Source organism: Cheilinus undulatus, linkage group 11, assembly GCF_018320785.1.
Source record: "Cheilinus undulatus linkage group 11, ASM1832078v1, whole genome shotgun sequence".
Taxonomy (NCBI): domain Eukaryota; kingdom Metazoa; phylum Chordata; class Actinopteri; order Labriformes; family Labridae; genus Cheilinus; species Cheilinus undulatus.
Genome location: NC_054875.1, coordinates 49,713,392 through 49,732,833, shown reverse-complemented (window position 1 = coordinate 49,732,833; position 19,442 = coordinate 49,713,392). Strand labels below are relative to the sequence as shown.

The 19,442-nt window shown below is 39.8% G+C and overlaps 1 protein-coding gene across 1 annotated transcript; it reads left to right on the top strand.

Annotated features, from left to right (window-relative positions):
* Positions 1-62: 62 nt before the first annotated feature.
* cxxc1a (CXXC finger protein 1a) lies at positions 63-16,549 on the top strand. Its single transcript, XM_041800429.1, has 14 exons — positions 63-214; positions 3,258-3,433; positions 3,518-3,618; positions 5,254-5,402; positions 5,699-5,854; positions 7,416-7,598; positions 7,689-7,790; positions 7,862-8,079; positions 8,195-8,402; positions 10,716-10,826; positions 12,546-12,595; positions 12,770-12,866; positions 13,513-13,665; positions 14,836-16,549. Exons 1-14 carry the CDS (start codon positions 212-214, stop codon positions 14,980-14,982), a joined length of 1,854 nt encoding a protein of 617 aa, XP_041656363.1. The 5' UTR covers positions 63-211; the 3' UTR covers positions 14,983-16,549.
* The last annotated feature ends 2,893 nt before the right edge of the window (positions 16,550-19,442 follow it).

The following is a 19,442-nucleotide window of genomic DNA, read 5'->3' as shown; positions in this document are numbered from 1 at the left end:
TCTACTCTCTGACTTTTCCTACTTCTTTTTCCCGCACAGAAGAAGAAGAGAGACACGCAGAGAGGAGGAGGAGAAACAAAGAGGGCTGAGGAGATTTGTGCAAAAATGGAAAAGGAGTGAAAACGAAACGGAAAAATGATGAGGATTTAACCGACGGAGGGGCCGTTTCTTCTTCTTCTTCTTCTTTACCCGTCAGAGAGTCGGAGCCATCATGGTGAGTGTTCATGTTCAACAGAAGATGGAGGGAATAACGGAGCAGCTGGATTTAACCTGCAGCATCACTAACAGTTCATACTAACCAGAGGATAAATGAGCGGGTTTACAGCAGAAATGTCCCATCTGTGGTGTGAAATCTTTGTTGTTTCTCTTTAAATCAACAGTCTGTCTGGAGCTGTTTAATTCTGGCTGATTTAAAGGTCCACGTCTCTGCATGGAAGAAAAATGTCAGATGTGTTTGTTCAGAGGGAGAAGTGAAGTTTTAGGTTCAACCAGAGCAGCTGGAGATCTAGACCATGGTTTAACTTCATCAGATCAACATGTGGAGACTCTAATCGGTAGGATTAGGGATGCTCCGATCAGGATCTGTTGATGACAAACCGAAAATCGAGAAGCGAGATCGGCTGATGCTGGTACCAGGAATTTCCACAGGAACCCGCTGTTAGGGAAAACAGCCAAATTCCAGGGATGCCCGGGGGCCAAACACGCATTTTCAAAATAAAATGGAAAATGGACATTAGAACATAAAAATGTGCTTGGCTGCGTTTTACTTATTTCCAACACTAGATGGCGCTGCTGCGTTTACTCAGTAAACAAACATTTTGACATGCAGAACTTGTTTACGTTTTTTTCATGAGATGATGCAGATGCGAATCAGGGTTTTTCAAAGTGTAGTAGAGTGGGCCTCCCCCAAGAGAAAACCATTTATTGTGGACCCCCACCCCCATAAAAATAAGATTTATACAGCTATATTTTCAAACAATTACAGTGCTTAACAAATGTATTAGACCACCACCAAAGTCAGGTTTCTGCCACAGCTGCCCTAAATTAACAGCATTGGTAATTACCAAAATCATTCTTTATGTTTCTGCAATGGTTAATACACCAATATGTAGAAGCTCTTTAACCCAAGAGCTAACATTATTATTGTTATCCATGAATTTCCAAATGTACTGATTTACAAAAAACCCTGAAAAAATAGTAAAGCACTTTAATGTTTCTTGATTAATGTGTCAGATTATAGTTATTTACTGGCATTCCTGAACAGAAAAATGAGTTTTAGTGGTTGAATGTTATGCTTGATTCATTTCTGACTTCTCAGAGAAGCCCAGTGAGCCGGCTCAAATTTGGGTGAATTCAGTTTGAAATTCCTCATTCCTGTTCAAAATGGTAAAACGTGGAGAGCTGACTGAAAATGAGAGAGTCCGCATTAAAGCACTTCATGATGCTGGATGGTCTCTGAGACAGGTGGTCTAATAAGTTTGTTAAGCACTGTATATCTAATCTTTAAGCATTTTTATTTCAACATTTTAAAATCTCTGGTGTTTTGGTCTGCATGTGTTTTTAATCATCCATCTTTCTCATGCATTCGGTTCTTTAGTTCCAGTCATCAGGGCCGTAGCTCGGGATTTAGGGCATCTAGAAAGCATATTTCACAGGGCTGCTCTTAGCCGGCTTGCAAAGCAACACATGTTGCATCATTTTTACTTATATCTATGCATTTTGATGGATTTTTTAAGCATAATTTCCAAGTTTTTGAGCAATATTTTTACTGTGGTTAAATTAATTTAATAGCATTATTTTGCAGTGCTGGACTACACTGTTTGGATATTTTTGAGGGAGGAGCCCCCCAGTATGTATTTTACTCTATTTGATACAAATTTCGGTCTGTTGACAGATTAATTTAGTCGCTGTTGATTTAATAATGACACTAATCACTAAGAAAAATTAAATTAGGAAAACACTTTTCATTGGAGGCATATGGAAGCCCATCTCAGCCACTTAAAAAATAAAAATGTGAAAGTAAGGAAATTAATACAGAGAATCCTAAGTCATTATTTTGAGATAAAAAGTCAAAATTATTAGATAAAAAGCAAAAGTTATGAAATTAAAAAGTCATTCAGTCAATTATGAATTTTATCTCATAATTATGACTTTTTAAATGTAAAAGTACAGCAGTTCTTGACAAAAAAATCCTAAGTCATTTTGATGAGATTAAAAGTCAAAATTATGAATAAAAAAGACAAAATTATGAGATAAGTTGAAACTATGAATTAAGAAGTCTTAATTATAACATAAAAAGTCAAAATTATGAAATAAAAAGTCAAAATTATGAGTCAATAAGTCAAAATTACGAATTGATTAGTCTTAATTATAACATAAAAAGTCAAAATTATGAAATAAAAAGTCAAAATTATGAGTCAATAAGTCAAAATTACGAATTGATTAGTCTTAATTATAACATAAAAAGTCAAAGTTATGAAATAAAAGACAAAATTATGAGAGAAAAAGACAAAATTATGAGATAAGACAAAATAATGAATTAAAGAGTCTTAATTATAACATAAAAAGTCAAAATTATGGGTCAAAAAGTCAAAAGTATTAATAATAAGTCTTAATTATAATATAAAAAGTCAAAATAATAATTATAAAAGACAAAATTATGAGTCAAAAAGGCAAAATTATGAGAGAAAACAACAAAATTATGAGATAAGTCAAAATAATGATTTAAAGAGTCTTAATTATAACAGAAAAAGTCAAAATAATGAGTCAAAAAGTCAAAATTATGAGAAAAAAAATAATAATTATGAAACAAAAAGTAAAAAAATATGAGATAAGTCATTTAGTCAGGTATGACTTTTTCTCATAATTTCATCTCATATTTTTTTATCTCATAATTAAGAATTTTCATCTCATAATTTTGACTTTTTGTTCTTATTATTATGACTTTTTATCCCATAATATTGACTTAGGATTTTTTTTTTTTCAAGAATTTTTGTACTTTCATATTTTTTCTGTTGTATATGACCCAAATGGGCTTCCTTACAGGCGTCACAAGGGCCCCTCCCAGGTAATAAGTACCCTTTTCTCCCCTGTGCTACGCCCATGCCAGTCCTGTCCTACCTGATTATTATGCTCTAACAGCTCTAACTTAGAGGAAAGTATGACTTTACATCCAAACTCTTTACGTAACAGCAGATCATCCTGTCCTGTTGAAAAAGCGGGTACCTTTGTTTTCCATACTTCTGTCTGTGTGTCAGTCTGAGGAGGCTGCAGGAGCAGAGGGAGGCTCGCAGGAGGAGGAGCAGGCAGGAGGAGGAGGAGCTGGAGGAGAAGCAGGTGAACAGGGAAAACGAAGAGGAGGGGTCCCCTTGGAAACCCCAAACGCCCCTGTGTACTGCATCTGCAGGAGACCGGACATCAACTGCTTCATGATGTAAAAATGAACTTTATGAGTTTTTAAATGATAGAAAACCTCCACAAACATGGCCGTTAACTCTTCCCTGTCTGTCTGTGTCAGAGGGTGCGACAGCTGCACCGAGTGGTTCCATGGAGACTGTATCGGGGTGTCAGAGCGAGCAGCCAAGTCCATCAGAGTGTGGTACTGCCCGTCCTGCAGAGGTCAGTCTGTCCCCACATTAAAATCTCTTCGTTTGGTTCCAGTTTGTTTTTTTAAATGTGGGTTAAATAAGGACAAAGGATGGAGGAAAGGAAACTGGCACTACAGTGGAGCTACAGTGGCTCACATTAAAGAGTTGTTTAGTAAAACAGGCTCGTTCATGAATGGCTCACGTTAAAGAGTTGTTTAGTAAAACAGGCTCGTTCATGAATGGCTCACATTAAAGAGTTGTTTAGTAAAACAGGCTCGTTCATGAATGGCTCACATTAAAGAGTTGTTTAGTAAAACAGGCTCGTTCATGAATGGCTCACATTAAAGAGCTGTTTAGTAGAACAGGCTCATTCATGAATGGCTCACGTTAAAGAGTTGTTTAGTAAAACAGGCTCATTTATGAATGGCTCACGTTTAAGAGTTGTTTAGTAAAACAGGCTCGTTCATGATCAGCTCACATTAAAGAGTCGTTTAGTAGAACAGGCTCATTCATGAATGGCTCACATTAAAGAGTTATTTAGTAAAACAGGCTCGTTCATGAATGGCTCACGTTAAAGAGTTGTTTAGTAGAACAGGCTCATTCATGAATGGCTCACGTTAAAGAGTCGTTTAGAAGAACAGGCTCGTTCATGATCAGCTCACATTAAAGAGTCGTTTAGTAGAACAGGCTCATTTATGAATGGCTCACGTTAAAGAGTCGTTTAGAAGAACAGGCTCGTTCATGATCGGCTCACATTAAAGAGTCGTTTAGTAAAACAGGCTCGTTCATGAAAGGCTCACTATTCCTCGGTTTATTCTGTTGATAGTACATCAGCGTTTACATTAAAGACTGTTTGAGACTTAAGGAGGATTTTTAGATGCTAGCCTCTTAGCTCAGGACTAGACTCCTCTAGACTCTGGTAGACCTTCATCTGGATAGACCACACTAAGAGGTCTGCAGGACTGAGTATTAGAGATCTGGATCTCCTCCTCTCCTGGTAAATCTGATAAACTGTGGTAAAAATCACTTTTTTTTTTATAAAATGAAGGGATCATACTTCATGTGTTAGTTTTCTGGTTCCAGCGTACACGTCCATGTGGAGCTGTAAAGTTCTAACCTGCCTCTGTCCCAATTAAATAAACACTTCTATACCATCTTAATTCTTTGAATTTCATTGATAACCAAACGAATAGACTTAATGATACCATTATTGATCATAACTCACAATATTGTCCAGTAAAAGCACAATTGCACATTATTACCAAACCATGCAGCTCTATTATGACATGCTTTTATTCATATAAACTCCTGCACATGTCTAAATGGCACAAAAACTCTAAAAATGTTGCTATTGTTTCGTTCATTGGAGTATCTGCAACAGCTGATGGGAGCAAGCAGACCAAGAAGTACGACACACAGAGATGCAAAAGAGGGGTCCAACGGTCTATGAAGGGCTTTTAACCATGTTTGATAATACTCGGTCCCTTTGCTCTATCAAATTCTTTATTTGTTTCGGGTCTAAATGATGATGATGCTATTTTATATTGATTAAATCTGATCTGGTTGAAAAGTATTAGAAAAGTGATTCCTTAGTGTTCAGGAGAGCTCGGTGATAACCAGCGTTTTAGCTCTGGTCTAGCAGTTTTTTGTGTGCTGTCCCCGGCAGACTCAGATCCATCTCTGGAGATTAAATATCGTCTGAAGAAGTTGAAGGAGAAGGAGGATAAAGAGTCGGAGACAGAGAGGGAGGACAAACATGACGGGGACGGAAGCTCCACCCCCCAGCCAAAGACTGACAGGAGGCGGGGCTCTCAGGTAAGGCCGGCCTCACACTAGATAATTTATAAATCTATAACTGTTTTAAAAATGTGGGAGAGCACAGACAATACGACAGGAGACAAACCGTGAATGAGCCATGTCCTGACTGTTAAGGGGTTAAAATCATTCAGTGAGTTTTGATCATTCAGGACGTATTTAGTTGTTGCAGTCTAACCTTTTCTGTCAGATGACTCAGCCGCTCTTTCATTTTTTCTAAATACTAGCTAGAATATTTAGTTCTATTTGTAGATCGATCTTAGATTGTGATGTTTACATCGTTGTTCCCGTGTCAGATAAAGCGTTCAGCGCGGATGTGTGGCGAGTGTGACGCCTGTCTGAGGACGGAGGACTGCGCTCAGTGCGACTTCTGCAAAGACATGAAGAAGTTTGGAGGGCCGAATAAAATCAGACAGAAGTGTCGACTCAGACAGTGCGAGGTCCGAGCACGGGTAAGTCATCGATGCACGACTAACGCTTCAGTAATGGACGATCCTTTATGCTTGATAAAGTGATTATTATTCACAGATGTGAGCATGTTAATATTTTAGTACGTTTCTAAATACTACAGTTTTTTATTTAATGATCAGTAGTGTCAAAACGATGAACAATCAATGAGCACTGTCTAAACCAGCGATACAAAACGTGTAATATGTGACTCTTTTTTGTCTTAATTTGAAATATTATTCCCCCAGAAAACCTTAAAAAGGGAAGCTTTGACCTCTGAAACTATCCATTGCCTTTATTTGCAAATTTTGCACCTTTTTTCATTTTTTTTGCCACTTTTAATCATTTTTTTAAAACTACAAGCCCATTTTTGCCACTTGTTTTGGCCACATTTTGCCCATATTAGCCATTTTTATTCAGCTTTTTGCAATTGTTTTCCAACTCTTTTGCCTTTTTTTGGCGCTTTTTTCCCCATTTAAGATGCCTTTTTCCATTGAATACCACTTTTTCATTTACATTTTTGCCTCTCTTCGGTGCTTTTTGCCCATTTTAGTCACTTTTCACTCATTTCTGCCACTTTATGCTGCTTTTTGTCATGTGTAACTCATTTTTTTTGTCATTTCTCACCAGATTTTGCCACTTTTTCTCCCCATTTTTGTCATTTTATGTGTACTCTGCCCCTTTTCGCCTACTTTTGCCATGTATAACTTATTTTATTACCTCTTTAACACGTTTTTGCCACTTTTCACCACTTAGCTTGAGGCTCTTGCAAAGGTGTTTTTCAATGAGTTGGCTTTTTGGTTGAGCAGAACTGAGTAACACTGGTCTAAACGCAAAAACACAGAGGGTAAAGCTGGAGAGGAGGGAGAGCTCAGTCCTCCTGTCTAAATGTTCAGGACTGGTTTCGGTCATTTGGAGGCCCAGGCAAAGAACGATATAAGACCTTTCTCTTTTAGGCTCACAGCAATCTTAGTGAGTGTCCAAAATATTTCCAAGCATTTATTTAAATCCAAACTATAAATACCCAACGGTGATATATCAGCTCTTAGAAGAGCATCAGAACTCAAATTCTCCACATTATCTGGTAGTAACTTCAAAAATATGTCCCCTATTGGTGCTGTAGATGTTCTTCTGTCTTTAAAATGGGTAGGGAGTGAGTCCCTGCCTCTAGTAGAGGAGCTCAAATGTCACTAGTGAAAGCAGAATGGACTTTTTGATGCCGTAGACCAGTGGTTTTCAACAAATTTTCCTTGGCGCCCCCCCATATGTACCCTAACGAAAGCAGAGCCCTGCCAGGACCCAAGAGAGAAGAAAAAGTGACCCACTGCCATCAAAAATCAAACAAAGCCTTGCACCCCCCCCAAAGATCTTTGGCGACCCCCTGGGGGGCCCTGAACCCTGGGTTGGGAACCAAACCCTTAGACAATAAAATAAAATAAAGAAGTATTAAACAGCACAGTAAAAATCCTGATTTAATAATCTGATGTTATGTTAATTTAAACTTGTGTATTTCTATCTCTGCTTTTTTTTTTTTGCACATTGACTCTGATGTTTGTTTCTGAGCAGAAGATGCTCCGTGTCAAAGACGAGGAGATTGCTCGCAGCAGCAGCAGGGGGCGTGTCCTTTCCAGGAGGGGGGCGGGGCATCACACAGAGGAGGAAGAGGACGATGAAGAGGAAGAAGGAGCGTTCAGTGAGAGCGAGCTGGAGCTGTACGAGCAGTACAAAGCTGCCGGATACAGCGACCTGGTCAGTGTGTGACAGTTAACAGCCAATCAGCTGTCGGAATCCTGTTGTGTGATGTCACTTCCTGTGGTGTGACGGTTCTTCCTGTCGCAGGTGTGGCACAGCGAGGAGGAAGACACTCAGTCGGATTCTCTGAGGAAAAAGGCGGTCAAAGTGAAACACGTCAAGAGGCGAGAGAAGAAGCCGGAAAAGAAGGTGAGGACCGCTGATGATGTCAGCGATGATGTCACAGATGATGTCACTCACACACGTGTGCTGTGCTGCAGAAGTCCGTCTCTGTTCCCAAAGAGGAGGCGAAGCCCCGCCGCCACAAAGCCAAGCAGCGTCACAGAGAGCGTGTGCGGCACAGCGAGCGTGGAGGCGACGGTGGAGTGAAGGACGTGAGCGGAGCCATGAGGCAGTGTCTGGGACCAGGATGTGTCCAGCCGGCGAGGTCCAGCTCCAAATACTGCTCCGAGGACTGCGGCATGAAGCTCGCCGCCAAGTGAGTCTGATCACACAACGCCAGGGGACGGGGAGCAAAATCCAGAAAACAAGCACACAGCTTGACTCTGTTTCTCCTCTCTGTCTGTCTGCATCTTTGTCCGTGTGTCCCTCAGTCGTATCTACGAGATCCTCCCTCAGAGGATCCAGCAGTGGCAGCAGAGTCCGTGCGTTGCTGAGGAGATGGGGCGGAGACAGCTGGAGCGAATCAGGAAGGAGCAGCAGGCGGCGAGACTCCGCCTCACGCAGATGGAGAAACGATTCCACGAGCTGGAAGGAATCATCGCCAACGCCAAACTGCAGCAGGTCCAGCAAGACGAGGAGGTATGAACATGGCTGTCACCAGAGTTTAAAACTTTGATATCAAACTGTTTCGATCCCGCTAGGGCTGTCATGATATCAGATTTTCACTTCACGGTTATCGTGGGCAAAAAATGTCACGATAACGATATCACGGTATCGATAAAAATAAAAATAATAATGGGACAATTAATCAAATTTGTCTTTAACTTTATTTATGTTGTGTTCCCTCTTTTGGCAGATGAATTACACTCAAAATACCTGTCTAAGGAAATACTGCAGCTGTTGTGTCATTGCGGAGGGTCATATTTCTTAAAAAATGCAGAAATATTAATGTAAGGTTTTTATTTATTCTGTAGCATGTGCTTTTAAGCTTTTCAGAGTAAAAAAAAAAACGTCTGATTTGAGTTTTTTCAGTTTGGCAACAAGAGTGAAATTTCTATGTTGTGATCAGCAGGGTCAATCTGTTATCAAAATCCAAGATATTTCTTTTTACATTCATCAGTAATCAGAGATAACGCACTTTCACCAGAGGTAAAGGTTCAGGGCTTTTGAGTAAACATTAGGGGCACAGACCCCACAAGCCCCCCCATGGCTCCACCTCTGACTGATGAACTTATCCACCACACAGGATTTACGTTATCATAATGCCAAAACAGTGTCAGAAACGTAGGGTTATAAACACTTTAGGAAATAATTAATTATAGGCATATTTCAAGAGCACCTGCAGCAGTTTTTAACCAGAATTATCCTGTTAGCTCTACTAAAAGAACTGAGTTAGATGGGTGCGTTGGGATCAGGTCTGAATTTAATTTTTGCACTAAAACTGTTTAAGTTAGTAAACAAGGCACAATCTCATTTCTTTAAATGTGCACAGAAGCTTTAACGCTCCTCATAGCTGCAGTATCAGCGTCTCCACTGCTCTGATGCGCGTCATGACGCACAGGAAGAGACTGGCACAGAGATACTGAGCCAACATGCTGTTATTTGAGGGGAGAATCCTTCTGTCCATAAAAATTGGCCTCTTTTCATAAAGCGTTTAACTTACGGACAAGGACAGGGACAGAAAGGGGCAAACAGAGTAAAAACGAACTCTCAGAGAGAGCTGACGGAGCGCTGCACTCTCTGGCACTCGCGAACAATGATCAGGAAAATAATTCTACCTACGGCTTAAAAAACAAAGGATGTAGTCTGTAAATATCACCCTGATGTTACACTTATCAATATTGTCCAGTTAAATTAGTCCAGGCTGCCAGCTGCTGATGTTTTTGGAGCGTTATAGCTGACGAGGATGTGAGACTTTTCTTTCGTGCTTCATTCAGAGAGAAAACTTGGTTTAGAACAGTGAAAAACCTTATTTGTCAAGGGCAGTGCTTAAGTGAACGCAGTATTATAATTTCTTAACCTGAACACAGCTTCTGTCATTCTGTACATTACATGGAGGGTCAGACTTTAGGAGGAATTGGACACGCGTGTTGTGCGTTAAGGTGAGAGAGAGGGATGGCACACACCGCACCAGCAGGTGTTAACGGTCAGGAAATCAGGGGGATGGGCAGGTAGGGTGTTAGCTGTCCGACGCAGGTCTCTATCTCTACTTCCTGTCCGCTCAGAGCTGTGTGAACAAGGAAAAAGAAAACGTGTGTTCTCTAAACGTCTTGCTGGGCTCACAGTGTGCGTATGCTGGGGGTGCACATGGAGAGAGAGAGAGAGAGAGAGAGAGAGAGAGAGAGAGAGAGAGAGAGAGAGAGAGAGAGAGAGAGAGAGAGAGAGAGAGAGAGAGAGAGAGAGAGAGAGAGAGAGAGAGAGAGAGAGAGAGAGAGAGAGAGAGAGAGAGAGAGAGAGAGAGAGAGAGCCAAAGTGAGGCTGGAGGGTTTCAGAACAAGGGGTGCAGAGGTTAGAGGAGAGCAGGAGTTGAAGATCTGTTACATTGATTGGCTTATTAAAAATGTTCAGGGCTCATGATGGCGCTGGAGTGGCACTGGATCATTTACACGATATTATCATATGCACATTTTTAACACCATATTGAAATTTTATTTTTTGATACCACGGTTATCGTCAATACCGGTATACCGAGACAGCCCTAGATCCTGCAGCGACAAAACGACTCGTCACGCTGGATAACTTCTCATTCTTGAACTCCAAAATTTACAGGCAACTTCTGCAAAAACTGCCAGCTGAGTTCCCCTCCTAAACTCGTTTCTTATTAAATAAACGTATTAATTTTATATTGTGGTACTTGTTGTTTCTATCAGTCATCAGAGTTTTGTGAAGCTTAAATATGAGACAGATCCAGAGCTCTCTCAGTGAGACTCACCTGTCTGTCTGCCTCTCCAGGTGACTGAAGGTGACGGCGACGACACGGACCTTCAGATCTTCTGTGTCTCCTGCAGTCATCCTGTTAACCCAAAGGTGGCGCTGAGACACATGGAGAGATGCTATGCTAAGGTCAGTGTGCATGGTGATAAAATCTGTCTAGTGGAGTTAGCAGAGATTTTCTAGAACAGCAATATTCAACGTGTGGCTCTGGAGCCACATGTGGCTCTTTTGTGATGATTTGTGTGTCTAAATTTATGTCTAAATTTGAAACATTATTCCCCAGAAAACTTTAAAAAGGGAATCTATGAAATTTTCCATTACAAGTAGCATTAATCAGATTGTTTCCTACACTTAAACTGTCCGCTTTAATTGTCAAACTTAATTGTCAACCTTTATTTTTTGTCCGTCTCGATTGCATTTTTTGCTGCTTCAAGCCCATTTTTGCCACTTCTTTTTGCCATTTTTTGCCAATTTTTGCCATTTTCTACCAATTTTTGCCACTTTTATCCCATTTTTGGCCCTTTTCACGTTTTTTCTACAACTTTTCACCCATTTAAGCTACCTTTTGCCATTAAATACCACTTTTTTTCTAGTTTATGCCCATTATAGCCACTTTTTTGCCCCTTTCACCATTTTTGCCACTTTTCACCCATTTAAGCTAACTTCTTCCAATAAATACCATGTTTCCTCTTTTTTGCCATTTTGCCACTTCTTTTTGCCAATTTTATCCCATTTTTCACCACTTTTCACCCATTTCAGCTACTTTTTGCCACTCTTTACTGCTTTTTGCCCATTTTAGTTACTTTTCATTCATTTTCTTGCCACATTTGGACCATTTTATGCCACCTATAACTCATTTTTTGTCACTTCTCATGCATTTTTTGCTACTTTCTGACCCCTCTTTTATCCTGCATTTATCCCCTTTTCCCCATTTAAGCTGCCTCTTGCCATTAAATTCCCTTTTTCCCATTTCTTCCCATTTTTCACCAATGTTTGCACTTTTTATCCTGCATTTTTCCCCATTTAAGCTGCCTCTTACCACTAAATTAACTTTTGCCCATTTTTGCCCATTTTTCCCACCTTTTTGCCCTTTTAAAACACTTTTCATTCATTTTTTGCTACCTTAGTTGTTGCTTTATGATCATTTTTGCCACCTTTAACATATTTTTGTCACTTCTCACCCATTTCTGCCACTTTTCTCTCCATTTTATGTGACTTTTTATCCAGTTTTTGCCTTTTTATGCCTATTTTACCCAGGTCGCCCATTTTTAGCCACATTTTTGACAATTCTTTTCGCCACTTTCTGCCAATTTTTGCCACTTTTATACCATTTTATGCCATGTTCAGCCACTTTTTGCCTCTTTTATGCTGCATTTTTCCCCCTTTTACCCATTTAAGCTGCCTCTTGCCACTAAATTAACTTTTGCCCATTGTTGCCCATTTTTCCCACCTTTTTGCCCATTTTAAAACACTTTTCATTCATTTTTTGCCAACTTATTTGCCGCTTTATGACCATTTTTGCCATCTGTAACATATTTTTGTCACTTCTCAACCATTTCTGCCACTTTTCTCTCCATTTTTGTGACTTTTCACCCAGTTTTTGCCTTTTTATGCCTATTTTACCCCAGTCACCCAATTTTAGCCACATTTTTGCCGCTTTTTGACCTTTGTTTACCAGCTTTAACTTGTTTTTATTGCCACTTTAACTCATTTTTTCACCTCTTTTCACCACTTTGATTGTGGCTCTTGTTAAGGTATTTTTCAACAGTTAGGCTCTTTGGTTGAGTGACACTGTTCGAGAAGGTCACAGAAGCTAAGGCTAATTGCAGCTGTCTGTCTCTTTAACAGTATGAGAGTCAGACGTCGTTTGGCTCAATGTACCCGACACGGATAGAGGGGTAAGACATCTTTATATTTCCATCATTCATCCTGAATTTAAAGGTTATTTTATTGTAATATGTGGGTGTGTATGAGTCTTAACATCATGTCAGTAAAGAGTTTGCAGAGCTGAATTTCCCTGAAGGTTTCAGCATGAATAGTTTGGTTGTTGATGGTATTTCTGTGTGTTTCAGGGCGACCCGCCTCTTCTGTGACGTGTACAACCCTCAGAGTAAGACGTACTGTAAGCGTCTGCAGGTCCTGTGTCCTGAACACTCCAGAGACCCAAAGGTGAGTCTGATAAATTCAACTGGGCCAAATTTTAGTAGCAGGAAATGTAGCCCGGCAAGACATGTTTGGCACACAATGAGCAGCTTGTAATGTCAAATCTCGAATAAATACAGATCAGTTTAATGAACAATATGCACTTTTTATTCATATTCTCCCTTTTAAATTTGGCAACATGACAAAAAACACATGAAACAGTGCAGAAAAACACACCAACAGAGCTGTATTTGAACATAACCTGAGGCAGTAGAAATGTTTTTTCACTTAAATAAAAATAAAATAAATAGCATAAAAAAAATTTTTAAAAAAATTCTGTAAATAATAATTTTAGTCTCATCTTACCCAGGCATATTTTTAAGTGCATAAAAACTAAATTTTCACAGTTGTAGCTACAGTTGATTGCATGAGTGCATTGTAGGTAGACTGTTGCTAGGTTACGCAGAGTGTTGCATTCATGGTCTGAAATACTGTGGGAATTTATGAAAACTTGCAGAACAGGTTGCGCTCTGCATCTCTGGCATGACCACAGGCTGGGCCACTTGGGGGTTGGTTCTGGGCCGCATGTGGCCCCTGGGTCGGGGATTGAATAGGCCTGCTCTGAATGTTAAATTCTGGCCAGTTGAAGCTCCGCCTCCCTCTCCTCCTCCAGGTCCCAGCAGACGAGGTGTGCGGCTGTCCTCTGGTCAAAGACGTGTTTGAGCCGACCGGAGAGTTCTGCCGCGTCTCTAAGAGGAAGTGTAACAAACATTACTGCTGGGAGAAGCTCCGCCGCGCCGAGGTCGACCTGGAGAGAGTCCGAGTGGTATTCAATTAAAACTTTATTAACAACACTAAGGGTGGCAAAATATTCTCTAGTGTTTCTGAAACAACAACTCAGAGAGTTCAAGACTATACCTATTTAGTCCTAGAGGAGTCCAGGACTGAGACCAGAGTCTAGAGGAGTCTAGGACTAAGACCAGAGTCTAGAGGAGTCTAGGACTGAGACCAGAGTCTAGAGGAGTCCAGGACTGAGACTAGAGTCTAGAGGAGTCTAGGACTGAGACCAGAGTCTAGAGGAGTCTAGGACTGAGACCAGAGTCTAGAGGAGTCTGGGACTGAGACCAGAGTGTAGAGGAGTCTGGGACTGAGACCAGAGTCTAGAGGAGTCTGGGACTGAGACCAGAGTGTAGAAGAGTCTGGGACTGAGACCAAAGTCTAGAGGAGTCTGGGACTGAGACCAGAGTCTAGAAGAGTCTGGGACTGAGCTTAGATGCTAGTTGAGACTCTTTAACAGCTTTTCTCCCTCTTTTAGTCATAAACAGGTTTTCATTGAATCACTGATTTAATGTTATGAAAATGAAGCTATGAGGGTCAGAATCAGAGAAATAAAATGTTTAGAGAAGAGCAAGTGTCCAACGAGTTAGAGCAACCTTCTCTCCTCTCCAGCCTCACCCTCTGGTCCAGATGTCGTCCATGTTTCTGAGCAGTTTAGACCGTGTGGAGGAGTTTTCCTAAAATCTTTGGCCGTTTAAAAAAGGAGAATTGTTCCGTACCAGCGTGTAGGACTTCTGTTTTTGTGCTGTGGTATCAATCAGGAGCTGATATTTGATTTTACCTGCATCCTGAAACAGACATGCTCGCAAAAATAGTAATCCTTAAACTTATTGACAACTCTTTCTGTTGACAGCTCAGTCATGTCTCTCTCTCTCTCTCTCTCTGCCTCTCTCTCTCTCCCTCTCTCTCTCTGCCTCTCTCTCTCTCTCTCTCTCTGCCTCTCTCTCTCTCTCTCTCTCTCTGCCTCTCTCTCTCTCTCTCTCTCTGCCTCTCTCTCTCTCTCTCTCTCTCTGCCTCTCTCTCTCTCTCTGCCTCTCTCTCTCTCTCTCTCTCTCTCTCTCTCTCTCTCTCTCTCTCTCTCTCTCTGCCTCCCCTCCCCCCGCCTCTCTCTCTCTCTCTCTCCCTCTCCCTCTCTCTCTCTCTCTGCCCCCCCTGTCAGTGGTACAAGCTGGACGAGTTGTTCGAGCAGGAGAGGAATCTGAGGACAGCGATGACGAACCGAGCCGGGTTATTGGCTCTGATGCTGCACCAGACCATCCAACACGACCCAATCACAACCGACCTGCGCTCCGCCAAAGACAGGTAGACGGACAGGTGGAGGCTTAGCGACATGTTTGGAGGTGTATAAAGTTTCTGGATGGATTTAAAGAGTAACTAAACCCAGACTTCAGCTGAGGTTCATCTACACTGGATTACAAAAAAAAAAAAAAAAAGACTTTACAAGGTCATTGAGGGAGGGCGATAAGACACGCCCACTCCCCCCTTCCTAGTGTCCCTTATCAGCCACAACATCATTCAGTCTATGCTGCAGGATATATGGTCATGGAGAGGACACTATTTCACATGTAATCAAGAAAAACAGTTCTAAACAACAGCACTACATTACCCATAATCCTAGAGTGTCACAGGGACATCTCTGATTGGCTGAGCTGTGAATTTCAGCTGTGGGCTGCTACTAGTGAAGTTAACAGTCAGGGAAAATGGGCGGTAACTGATGAGCTTTGTGGGGACGACAGATGGCGCCACTTACAGATGGAAATTTTCCAAAAACATTGATCGCCGTGGACCGTTTCATCCTGTAGAGGGCAGTCACTACACTCTCTTTCTTAAAACAAAATAAAGAATTTAAATACTTCTTACTCAGATGTCACAGTTTGGAGCCTAACTGATGAAGAAGACTACTTAATCTTCATCTACTTCATATAAAGTGGTCTTAGGGTTTAGTTACTCTTTAAGGTTTGTTTTATATCAAATGTCTGAATATTTTTGTCTGAGATTTTAAACCAACAGAATGCATTGTGGGAAACTGAGGCAGCTCACATTAACATGTTATATTCACCAAGGAAGCACTGATGGACCCCTCAGTACATTTACATGCTGGACTTTTAAATAACAGGTAAACACGTCAGTTTGGCTGAAATCAGGCTAAAGTTAATTTCTTAAAGTTTAACTAACCCGGCTGGATTATCTGGGAGGAAATTGATTCTCTTGATCTCAATCTCTAGATCAGTTCAGGACCTCAGTCAGACCAAAACTGGACTGTTCATTCTGTGCACGCTCCAGGCTCCTGCAGGCTAGCATGCATTGCTTTTGCACCAACAGTAGAGTGCATATGAAATACACAGAACTGTGAAGTTGTTTCTATTTTTATCGTCAGAAATCCCACTTGTTAGCACTTTCAGACATGTTCCATCATAAACAGATTCTCTTTTGGTGCTTTTATACTGGGACAAGGACAGACATCCAGCTAAATACCCTGATGGACCTCAGCTTAACTGTGCATGTAAACGTACCGAGTGTTGGAAAAACACGTCATTAAATATGAGACACGGATGACCAATGATGATGACATATTTCCTCGTTATTATTCAGAAAGGATTAGAAACTGGTATAAGAGGAGTGATACTCAACATGCAGCCAGATAACCTTAAATAAAGGTAACTTTGACCTCAGAATTACAAGTCACATTAATCAGTTTGTTTCCCACAGTCATAAAGCTGGCTTTAATTGTCAGCTTTTACATTTGTCTGTATGTTTCCATTGCCCTTATTTGCAAGTTTTTTGCCAATTTTAATCCATTTTTACTGCTTTAAGCCCACTTTTGTTACTTCTTTTTGCCCAGTTTTTGACTCTTTTATCCTGCTTTTTACTATTTGCAATTTTTTTCCCTCTTTTTGCCACTTTTCACCCATTTAATCTGCCTTTCACCTTTAAATGCCATTTTTTCCCCCAAATTTGTGCCACTCTTTGATGCTTTTTGCCCATTTTAGTCACTTTCCACTTATTTTTGCCGTGTTTATACCACTTTTTGACCATTTTTGCCACCTGTAACTGATTTTTTTTGTCACTTCTCACCCAAATTTTGCCACTTTCTGCCCTTTTTTGCCACTTTTTTTCCCCTATTTTTGTCACTTTTAACCCAGCATTTGGCATTTTATGCTGATATTGCCCATTTTCACCCTTTTTTGCTGCCTTTTGACCATTTTGTCCCCTTTAACTTATTTTTATTGCCACTTTAACCCATTTTTGCCACTTCTTACCATTTAGATTGTGGCTCTTGCAAAGGTATTTTTCAACAGTTTGTCTCTCTGGTTGAGCAGGGTTGAGTAACGCTGCGTTAGAGTCAGGAGTCGACGCCTTTATCGCTTCTTTGGTGAATTTAATGTGTTTTTATTCTTATTCATCATGCACATGGCAAAAACTTACATCTTACCAGGAGTATTTGTATAATTTCTTATGAAAATATCTAAATAATACTTAGAATAATCCCCAATCATCTGACATGTCCAGATTAATAGTTTGTTTCATAATGTTGAAAGCAAGGATAAGTCCTGATTTACTGATACAAGTAAAAATATCTGCCAAAAATGTAGTCAAATAAAAGCAAGCACAGCTGAAGTGATGAAAAGTGACGTGTGAAAGGATTATTCTAAGTTCTTATTTAGATATCTAATTCTACCCAGCAGTATGTAAACAGATCAAACTCTGCAGAGAAGAAATTAACCTGTGATCTTAAATGTTTGTCCTTTTTTAATCTTTTTATATAATTTTTACTCCACAAACACTACATTACCCACAATCCCACTGCTCTAAAGTGTTACTGTTTGTATTTATAATCACTGTCTATCACAACACTACAGTCAGAAAACTGTGGAAGTGCAGACGTGTATGATCCTTCAGTGTTTTATATTTTTTAACCAATCATGACGACTCAGATTATTAGACAAAAACTGACATGAGTACGGTGCAATAATGATATTTCAGAATAAATACAGAATACACTCAACAAAGACGGGGAAAAATATGAATGACATAAATATTTTTAACATTTAACGCTTCATTTCAGGTTTAAATCTGCATTTTTATTTTTGTTCTTTATAAACATTGTCTTCAGTAAATCTGCAGATTTAAACTCTCACAACAAAATAAGAAACACTACAAGCAGCTAAAACTTTAACATTTTTGTTTTTAAGCACTTAATCTTTTTATCCTGAAGCTCTTCCTGTTGTTTTTCTGTATCGTTGATGTTTTTATATTTTGTTCTGGTTTTATACGGATCGTTTCTGTCACTGTTGTATTCAAACTGATGTTTCATTAAAAACTGAACATTTTATCAAAGCTCTTCACGCTGACTGTGGCTGCTTTATTTTCTGTTGGGGATATTTGGCTAAAATCAAAACTGAATTTATTCAGGTAACCCTGAATTATTTGAACTTGCAGATAATAAGTAATCCAAACCTGATTTTGTCAGTTGGCATCTTTTTTTTTTAACAGATACAAACTTCTTAAACTTTTTTAAACTCTTGATTTTACAAAACAGATCAGTCTTTGGCACTTTTTTCCCCCAGATGAACAAAAATGAGTCTAAATGTTAAACAGAGATCCTCGTGCACAGCCCAGGGTCTCAGATGTTGATGGTTGCAGGAGCAAAGTTCACTGAAAATGACTTTACTGTGACTTTATTATGAATGAACAACGTGCTTCACCTGTAGCCTCCTCAGGTTCACTCAGCATGGAGGGAGCTGCAGGAAAAGCCTTTGTCTCTACCTTTGACACAGCAATAAATAAAGGTTTGAATTGTTCAGTCATGATAAAGTCACAGTAAAGCCATCACTTTAGTCAAATTATTTCTATTCAGTAGTCTGTAAGTGACAGAGGAAAAAGGACAAATATTAAGGGAAATAAAGATTAAACCAAATGTAAATGAAACAGACAGCAAACTTGACATTTTACCTGAACACAGACGTGTCCTTTGCTACAGAACAGTTCTGTCACAACATCAACAAAGCCGTCAGTAATTATGTCTGTGATCTGTTTTATCCCCTCAGGTACAACTGCATAAAAAATAGCCTTCTAAAGGATAGTATACCCTAAAATCTGTTCAGTTTATTTTTTTTAACAGATTTCAAAACTCTTAGATTTTTTGGCCATCACAAAAGATTTGTGTGTAATCTCCTATTTTCCACAATTCCCTGTCACATGGCAACTGAAAGTTCTAAACCATAAAGAGAAATTATGAAAAGTGTGTTGAAATATCTCATTTTTAATTTCCAGTTGAATACATGTCTCTATCTCTAGCAGTGATCATCAACTGGAGGCCCGAGGGCCACATCCGGCCCCCCGCTGCTTCCCATCCGGCCTCCAGAGGATTATTTAAGTCAGAAAATTCCAAAAGAAAAATATTGCATGCTATTCTTTAACTTTTTTCTTGAAGTTTAAATATAACTATCAACCTTGCAACTTATCAAACAAGAAGCACAGAACTTTTATGTTATGGGGAAAAAGAGGCAAGAAGAAGTTGTAAAAGGGTCAAAAAATATGAAAAAGGGGTTTTAATGGCATTATAACAGACTAAGAGGGAAAGGCAGGTGTTTAAGGACATTTGCAAACCAAAATATCCAAAATATATTCATGTTAAAAATGTTTAAAGATCAGACATAAATGTTTGAAATGTTGTTTAATTTTTTTTTATTTGAATCATTTTTATGGAGGGGTCCACCGAATGGATCAGTTCTTCTTAGGCTCACTCTCACACACTTTGGAAAC